This window comes from Colobus angolensis, unplaced genomic scaffold (assembly GCF_000951035.1).
Source record: "Colobus angolensis palliatus isolate OR3802 unplaced genomic scaffold, Cang.pa_1.0 Scaffold2, whole genome shotgun sequence".
Classification (NCBI taxonomy): domain Eukaryota; kingdom Metazoa; phylum Chordata; class Mammalia; order Primates; family Cercopithecidae; genus Colobus; species Colobus angolensis.
Window position 1 is genome coordinate 19148984 of NW_012115154.1, and position 9928 is coordinate 19158911.

The 9928-nt window shown below is 42.0% G+C and overlaps 1 protein-coding gene across 1 annotated transcript in view; it reads right to left on the bottom strand.

Annotated features, from left to right (window-relative positions):
* GBX1 (gastrulation brain homeobox 1) overlaps positions 1–9928 on the bottom strand; it is a 20052-nt gene that overhangs the window by 9096 nt on the left and 1028 nt on the right. The window contains exon 2 of the mRNA XM_011941588.1: positions 9695–9928. Within this exon, the coding sequence (XP_011796978.1) occupies positions 9695–9928 (234 nt within the window). The remainder of the gene's footprint in view (positions 1–9694) is intronic.

The window sequence follows — 9928 nt, forward strand, 5'->3', positions numbered from 1 at the left end:
AAAAATTAGCCGGGCATGGTGGCACACGCCTGTAGTCCCAGCTACTCAGGAGGCTTGTGGTGAGCCAAGATCGCGCCACTGCACTCCAGCCTGGGCAACAGAGTGAGACTCTATCTCAAAAACAAACAAACAAACAAACAAAAACACCCAATGTTCTCTAGCTTCTAGTTTACAGCTTTCTCTCTCATTCCTCGTAGAGCTCTTTCTCGTATATGTATCAGAGCAAAGAGAAAGCCTCACCGAGGGATGGAAATTTTTCTAGTATCTTCATCTCTCTCTGCCTTCCTCGTTACAGAACTCTCTTCAGAGCTTCACTGCCAGGATCTCTTTATCACTATTTAGCTAGCCAGCAGGGAAACAAAGGATTTCCTTTCAGTATTTCTACCTAATACTGAAAGAGAGCTGAAGGCCCATTCTTTTCCTTCTTTCTGGTTGAGGCAGACATCCGTCTTGGGTTGTTTTTGTCTCCCCAGCATGCCTTCCCCCTTTTGCTCAGTAGCAGTACCTACTTCCTTCAGGTACTGCTTCCCCGCTGCACTACCCACTACTTGGTGGGACTGTTAACAGCATTTCTCTACTTTCCTGACTAAAGGTGGGCATGTGACTTGGTTCTGACCAATTGCAACATGCTATCTCCCTGGGGCCATGACTCAAGCTAGTGAATCAGTCATCTCAGGGTTTTATATACACTAGAATCCACTCAGGTCCTAACATGGGAATTATAAAAATTTAGAACTGCATGTGCTTGTGCCTTCTCTTACCTCTAGCTAAATGAAGGAAGCTGTCTTAAGGAGAGAATGAGCTGAAGACAGAGAGAGGAGCCAGGTTGGGAGCGAAAAAGAAAGACCTCACAACACTACTTGTATTTCTGAATCCACTCAGGTATTTTGTAGTTACAGAAAGCAATAAATCCCCATTTTAGCTGAGAGCTGAGCCACTATCACTACCAACCTGAAGAGTTCTGACTAAATACAATGCTGTAACCAGAAGAGACAATGGTCACACGACTCCCGGGAAAGTAAGCCTCTCCACCCCACTCCCACAACTCTCCCATCCACGCTAATGTTTCCATATTACCTAAAATTAGTCATAGTAATACCACGTAAGATTCCACCAGTTTGAAATTCATTTGGACTTTTAAAAATCTCAATCCACCCAAGTGTGAATTAGTTTAATCCAGTGGCTTTGATTTTAACATCAAATTGAGATGAAACATATGAGGGAATAGACATTTTTTGATAAAGCAAAAAGAAGAGATTTTTTTTTTCTTTCAATGGAGAAAGGGAGAACAGGCCCCAGTGAGGCACAGTAAAGGGGTTTTCAGCAGCCTTGGGATTTACAGAGTACACCAAAATGTGAGACAGGGAAACTGAAAAGAGGGAGAAAGAGCCAAAGACATGTGAAATCTACCTCTATTAGCTTCAGTACAATGTTTTTTCCTGGCAGTCCCAGAATAATCAGTTCTCAGAACACAGAACTACTCTATCATCACTCCCAAAAATATTTGTCCTTTTCAGTACATAGAGTGTCACCTATCCTACACCATTCCTAGTAAAAGGATAATTCTTGAGCACCTATTACTTTCATGATGCTGCACAAATATCTGTGCATTTAATCCCTAACCCTGTGAGGTAAATATTACTGTCCTTATTTCTCTGGTGAGGAAACAGACTGTAGAGGTGAGTACTTCCTGTAGATCACAAAGAAAGTGTGCCACCAACATTTGTACCCAGCTTTCCTGACCAAAGCCCGTACTTCTTTGCACTACACCTCATCTCTTTGTTAACATTTAATGTAAAAAAAGAGTCTGATTTTTTTTTTTTTTTTTTTTTTGAGATGGGTCTCACTCTGTTGTTACCCAGGGCTGGAGTGTAGTGGCGTGATCTCGGCTCAGTGCAGCCTCCACCTCCCAGGCTCAAGGGATCCTCTTACCTCAGTCTCCTGTGTGGCTGGAACCACAGGTGTGCGTCACCACTGCTAGCTAATTTTTTGTAGAGACGGGATTTTGCCATGTTGCCCAGGCTGGTCTCGAACTCCTAGACTCAAGTGATTGGCCCACCTCAGCCTCCCATAGTGCTGGGATTACAGCCATGTGCCACTGCACCCAGGTAGAGACTGAATTTTTGTTTTTTGAGACAAGGTCTTGCTCTGTCTGTTGTGCAGGCTGGAGTGAGGTGGTGCAATCACATCTCACTGCAGCCTCAAGCCTCAACCTCTCAGGTTCCAGCAATCCTCCTACCTCAGCCTTCTGAGTAGCTGGGACTAGAGATACATACCACCATACCTGGCAAATTTCTTTTGGTAGAGACAAGGTCTCACTATATTACCCAGGCTGATCTCAAACTCTTGGACTCAAGTGATCTACCTCGGCCTCCAAAAGAGCTGAGATTACAGGTATAAGCCACCACACTGGGACGAGACTGAATTCTAATGTCAGCCTATCATAAATATTGTTCCAGATACAGAAACAACATAGAAGGCCAGGAACCAATTTTACAACACAGCTTCTCTTCTTTTCCACTGCTTCCTTCCTCACCAGTTAAAAGTTGGTCCCAACTGATCCTCAATCTATTTGGCCTATACAAAATCTACCATCTTTATCAAATGTTTCTCTCTCTCATTTAATGTGACAGCTATACACAGTCATAGCTCAGATATGCCCTCCCCAATCCCAGAAGACAAGCCTTTTCCACCTGAAGACCAGCCCTGATCTCACCTCAAGATGCATGTATCTTACCTTGCTACCTCCTCCTCCTCCATGACTACAACACACCACCAAAGAGTATAGAGTTTCCCCAGGCCCTTTGCTCAGGATGCCTTTCTTTTTTAAAAGAAACAATTCATTAATAAAGATATCCTTACAGATAAAAACAGAATTGTAGAGCTAGAAGGAATCTTAGAGATCACCTAATTCAAACCCCTAATTTTAGTGATGAGGAAGCTAAGACACTTCCTTTGCTTAGGCTAATCAGTTTATGTACTTGTAGTGTCCACACATAATTCATAGAATAGTTATTCATTGCAGCGCAAATCACTTCTTACCTTCACACTCAGGGTAATTACACCTCCTTCCCTCAATGGAGACACTTCTGCATTACTTCTCTTCCCACTGTCCCCACTACAGAGTTCTGTTTTCTCTATTACTTCTGTTATAATACCACCTTCTCCATAATTCAGTCAAGACATCTGCCTCCCACTACCCCTAGTCAGAAGTATTTTCCTCTTCTTCCCAGTCCTCATATTTTGAATAGTGCCTTTTGCTTATAACCCTCATCTGAGTTCCTATAGGCCCTCTACTTCTAATACAGATTCTTTTCATCACATAAGGATCATTGCTTTCCCTTCTATAATGTCCAGTGAAGACACTGCTTGTGGCACCTGTCCCTTTCTACACCTTAATTCAACTTGTGTGGGCCACTCCTCTATAGCACCAAATGCAAGCATCTCTTCTCCCTATCACCCTTTCTCTCAATTAGTCCTAGCACATCAACATTTCATCCACATTACTCTAAGCTGATAACTTTCTCCCAACAAGATCAGACTTCCAATAAAAATTTCCCACTTCTTTTTTTACTACTCCTAATCCAGGCCTTTTGTTAGCTATAGCACTACCTTGCATAGAGAGCTCTGTCCTTTTCACTGGTTCAGATACAAAGTTTCTTTCCTACCCCAGCACAGGGCATTTCCCCATTCCCTTAAATAAATGTTCCTTCCCACCAAATTCTTTCCTTCTCATCAGTCCTGTTTAAATCTCTCTCTTTTTGTGCATCTACTCAATTACTTCTCTCCTTTCTATTTCCTAATTCCAAATGAGTTTCTTTTCCCATTGCTTTTCTTTTCCTATTACTTCCCAGGCAGAATTCTTGCTTCCTATTGTAACATTTCTCTCAATGCAAAGCACTTTGCTCACAATGCATGTTCTTCCTTCTTTCCAATTAAAATATTTCCCACATTATACCAAATATTGCCTGTCTGCATTATTCCCAGTACAGTCTACTCATGCCCGCCACTCCAAGTGTAAGAATCCTCCTAATCATCTGTTATATATATCTCCATATTTACATGTGCCACCTTAGAGACTCTTTTTCTCTCTGCCAACCCCCTGAAGGGTTACTTTCACTATGGCACAGGGCATCTCAGACTCTGATTCTAATCCTCCTAATAAAATTTTCCTGTTGTCACTCCTGAGGTCTATCTCTGATCCAGGGGGTTCTTCACCCTTTTGTGCCCTTAAGTCCTTTGTCAGTCTGGTAAAGCCTATGAACACTTTCTAGAATAATGCTTTTAGATGTACAACATAAAATACATAGTATTACATTTGAAGCCAAGTATATTAAAATATAGTTTAAAACAGAATTTGTGATATAATCATGTTTCTTTATTCATTAAACAAGCTTCCTCCAAAGACTGTAAATTTATATCAAACTATCTGTGATTTCTTTCAGTGACATAAACATCATGCACTGCTGAAACAACTATGATTTTTGGCCTATATTCATAACTGAAGTGATAAAAAATAAAGGTATAAATTTTCTCCCACCCATAGCCAACAGATTCCCTGATGAAAGGTCTGTGGAGTCCAGGTTGAGAGCTCTACTTTAAACACTTGAGGCCTAGAGAATTGAAAGGAACATTAAAAATCATCTGAACCAAAACTTTTGGCCCAGCTGAGGAAACCAAAGCCTAGAGAAGTCACATGACTTTGAATCTCCCACTATGTCTCAAATATACCAAGTCTGTAACAGACACACCATAAATGTTCCCTGAACTGAACTAAGTGACTTGTCAAAATTATACAACTAATGAGTGACAAAGGTGAGAATTGAACTCATGTGTCACAACTCCTAAACAAATGTTCCATCAATCACATTAAGTTAATGCAGTATTTGCCTTTTTATAAGTGTCAATGTAGCAATCACTCTCACTGTATGCTCAAAAGTTCTAGGAAAACATACTCCGGATCTCCATCACTTCCCCCAAAAACCTCCCTCTTGTTTCCAACAACATAATTCTCTAATTCCATGTCATACTATCATTTTGTGTTTTCCTCTCATAAGTAAATACCGTATCTTGACAATCACAGTGGACACCTATTCAGAAATTAATTGATGGTCATCCAAATGTTCCGTAGCTACCATCAGGTGCTTAGCTTACAGTAATCAGCAGTTGAATACCAGGCTCCTACGAAGTCTCCCTGGTCTCCTTGTATGATTTCAATTATTATTGCCAATCTCTATTCAGAAATTAGCAAACCTTTTTATGCTTAGTTTAAAAAAACAATGTTTACTACATCAACCTGTCTCAAGTTTGTCCCATCATATTCCCATATCTTCTATATAACCTTAAACTACAAATGTTTTCTTCACCATGCCCTGTACTGGTATTAATTTTCATGTCAATCTCTCACTACATTTTTGTCATCCATCTAATAAATATATATGGAGTAGCTACCATTCCTTACTTCCTAAGCTTTTGCATTCAGGCAATCCAATCATTTTTTTCCCCTGAGTGAATAATAGCTCTAGACACCACCAACTCAAAGTTTTCTTCTGCCTTTTTTTTTTTGAGACGGAGTTTTGCTCTTGTTGCCTTCTGGGCTGGAGTGCAATGGTGCAATTTCAGCTCACTGCAACATCTGCCTCCTGGGTTCAAGCAATTCTCCTGCCTCAGCCTCCTGAGTAGCTGGGACCACAGGCATGCGCCACCATGCCTGGATAATTTTGTATTTTTAGTAGAGACAGGGTTTCTCCATGTTGATCAGGCTGGTCTCAAATTCCCAACCTCAGGTGATCTGCTCATCTTGGCCTCCCAAAGTGCTGGGATAACAGGCATGAGCCACTGCGCCTGGCTTTCTGTATTTCTCCACATTCACAGCTCTTTTCATCATTTCCCCAGCACATAGCATCCTTTTCACCCATTGTTGCTGTGATGCATATCTGCACCACATCTTGCACACAGCAAGTTAGCTTTGATTACTCTCAGGCAGAGCTCACACAACCTTCAGACACACGAATCATCTCTGCCCATCCCACCTAAGACAGAATTCTGTTCTCTCCTGGCATTTAGAGCTTCCTGCTCTCTTCTCTCCATTATTCCTAAAACACTGAGGACCCACTATCCAATTCAAAGCTCCTTTTCTTCCATCACTTTCACATAACTCTGTTCTTAAAACTCTCTAGATCTGTCATGTTGAATATGGTCACCACTGTTCACCTGTGGCTACTGACCAACTGAAACATGGGTAGTCCAAATAGAGATGTGCTGGAAGTGTAAAATAACACTGAATTTCGGAGGCTTAATATGAAAAGAGGATATAAAATTATCTCATTAACAATGTTAATATTGATTAACATTGAAATAATATTTTGGACATCTTGAATTAAATAATTAAAATTAATTTTACCTATTTTTATCTTTTTAATGTAGCTAATAAAAACTTTTTAATGCCATATATGGCTTGCATATGGCCAGCACTACTTTGGGCTCTTCTATTGAGTCATACTTTAATCTTTCCTAACAGTTCAGAATTCTCTTCTCTTTATTGCTCTTACTAAAGACATTCTCTCAATTTTCCCCACTGCTTCCCACATTCCAAACTTGGGATTCTTTTCAATCTACCATTTTCAATAACTTTCTACCCAATTACTTCTATATATCGTATTTCTTTTCATCTGCTAATATAGTTTAGCTTCTACTCCTGCAATCAAATCATAACAAAGTTCCTTTTATCCTTCCTCAAGTCTAGTAGAGAATGGTACCTGTCTTAACTCTCAACAAACTAAAAAAAATACTCCCTTTAATTCCCAAAGAAAATCACTAATCATTCTCCAAACTGGCCTTCTACACTACGATTTTATTTAAACGGGCTAGTAGTTATAAAACACTAAAGAAATGTAAAATAATCATTTCAGACCATTGTCACTCATTCACACAAGGAAAACAATTTCTCCTCTTTCTAAAGATTGCATTATTTCTCCAAACTCTTCTACTGTTGAGGTTTCAATCCCATTATTCACAGCAGAGAGCTCTGTCATTTCACTCCAAATACTTTAATACAATTCCCAAAACAGAGTATTTGTTTTCCAACCATTTTTAGCCTAGGTCATGTGTCATCAGTCCCCAAATTGATTTTATGTCTCTCACTTCTGGAATTGCATTTTCTTTTCTCAGTGATTTCAGGAAAAACTCAAGATTGGGAAGGTGGATATGAATGACTTGGCCAGGAAGAGTTGGAAGCATGTTTACTGAGAGTGACAGAAGCAGCAGTCACAGATAGGAACTCTCATTCCTCATGCTCTTTGAATGTTTCCTCTGAAGTCTCTCCTCCTTACTACTATGTCCCAGCCTCTCCACTATAAACCCTTTATCTCCTTCCAGGATGAGTGATTACCTTTATTCCAGCACTTTTTCAAAATTCTTCCTCTGTTTAGGTTCTCCTTTCCATCATTCTTGGCAAAAAGATTCCTTGCCTTTACTCCACGAACAACACAAATTTCCCTCTTTATTTTTCTTTCAACATTTTCCTCAGATATTGAAGCTCTGTCATCATTTTATATAAGTTCCAGTTTCCCATCACTCTCAGTATTAAAAACCCTTTAAAGAAAATTACTTCGTGTTGAAACTTTTCCTTATTCCCCTAGTATTTTTATTTAGTTCCCCCCAAACCCTCTCATGACAGAACTCTTACACACACACATTCACTCACACTTGTGGTCCAGTAATACAGTTCACTTTTCATTTGGCCCAGTCCATAGTCCCTTTTCCAGCAGAGAACCCTCTCCTTCTTCATGTTCTCTTTGTATATTCCCGGTATACAACTCATCCCCTAGTCCTCTCCTCTATTCTTGTTTCATCAATATTTCTCTTCTGTTTTTTCTCTGCTTATTCCTCTCTTTCTCAATGTCCGTTTTTATAGCCAATATACTATATGATCCAGAAAAAAGCCGCCATTATACATATAGGTCAAAATAAGAACTGAGCAGACCTGAAAGGGTGAGACGAATTGATTGTTGTCCCACAGTTTGGGCATATTCCCTATGTCCCCACTACCAAGGGATCCCCTCTCCATCCTCTCTCTTCAGCTCATCTCTTTCTCTATGTGTCTGGTCACACCTTCAGGTCCTATCTCCTCCAAAGCCATCTCTTTGATGGCCTGCCTTGCTCTCTTTTCTGCCTTAGGATCATCCTATTCTGACAATCATACTAATCCTTTTTTTTTTCTTAAGATCATTATGCTGGCTTCCAGCCTCCCACCCTGGGCTCCTTTATCTTGTGGACATTTTTTTCCACCTTCCAGTTGCTGCTCTATCTTTTCCTTATGATCCCCCTTAGAGGATGCTATTCTGACTTCAGTTACTGGGTCTTCCTGATCCAACCAGGTACAAAAAAGAAAACAACAGCTGAATCCCCAAAAGCAAAATGACAGGGCAAAAGGAGAAAAGAATAGGAAGACAGGCCCTATGGTAGCCCTTGGGGTCTGAAAGAGTGATTAACCCTTTGGACAATGTCAGAAAGGGCCCAAAAACTGATAATCAAGAATTACCTCTGCTGGCAAAGGACAAAAGGACTCTTGTATCCCCTTCTTGTCTCTGTTCAAGTCAGCTCCCAGACCTACTGGGGTCATTTCCACCTCTAAGCTGGATGCAGTAAACAGTTGAGCAGAAACGGTTCCATTCTGATGCTAAAGATGTTGAAGCATCAGAGTCCCCACACTTGCAAGTGGTCCCTATTTTTCTTAAATAGGGCCCAGTAAATTGTATAAGCTTTTGAACTCAAAACACCTGAATCTATCTAGCCAGAAGAAAGCTTATCTGGCTTCTAGGAATTAAGGACAAATAGAGAGGTCAGGAGGGCTCTAATTGAATTGACTCTAAACAAGGTTCAGTTTAATACACTCTGCCTCTATGGAGAGGGCACCATTCATGGAGGGTCCAGGACCTTTGAATTATCTGTCAGCTGAATCTTAGCTGGGTTCTGCACCCTAGATCTTTGGGCCACACCCAACTCAGCCCAGCCTTTAGCCTCTCTCTTGGTCTCCTAGTCAGCACTTGTCCAGCGTGTGCTAGGCCTCCTGTAGCTAATGTTCTCTTTGGTTCTCTACTCATTTCTTCAAGGCTTAGCTCTGAATCTGCCAATTCAGAAGTCACGGCTTTAAGACCCCCGTCCCCACCCGCTCCCCCCACCACACACATTTTGCCCCTGCATCCACAGAGCCTATTCCTATCCTTTGAGCCTTTAGGGTCAGTATGATCTCCTTAGAAGCCAGAACGTGCCCTCCATTGCTGAACTGACAGCTGCTCCAACATACCCCCATCTTGGTGCCCCCGGAAATCCCATCCTTGTAGCTTGTCTACCCCTGGCAGGGGAGAAGAAAAAAACAAAAAAAAATGAAGGAATTCTGAAAAGGAGCCAGGGCCAAGGCTTGATGGCTAGGATGCTGAGGGAAAGGCACTAATGTGAAGGGAGCACTGGAAAGTCTTTGGTTAGCCTTCAGGGCTGTGAGGACAGAGCAGGGCGGGGATTCTGGGATCTAAAGAGGCTGTATTTGGAACTGAATTGGAGTCAGAACCTGCGCGCGATCTAAAGGTATGGGACTTCCAGGTTCCAGGCAGGTGCCGAGGTTCCGAGCAGGTTCCTCTCTGGAATTTCCAGGTGAACCGGCCTCCCGCCCGCCCTGGTCGGCCCTAGCACTTACCGGGCAGACTTGGAAAAGTCTCTGAGAAGTGCGCAGGCGGAGGTGGTGGGGGCTCTGCCACTTTCTCCCGGGCCGGCAGGAGCTCATCGGCTTCCAGTCCACCCTCTGGGCGTCGGCCGCCTGGTTCGGGGTTGTTTCGGGCGGCAGTGGCGGCGGCAGCAGCGGCGGCAGCGAGCTCCGGGGGTCCGTAGAAAGCGTCGGGCGGCTCCGCGAAACTGGGCAGCGCGGTGGTCA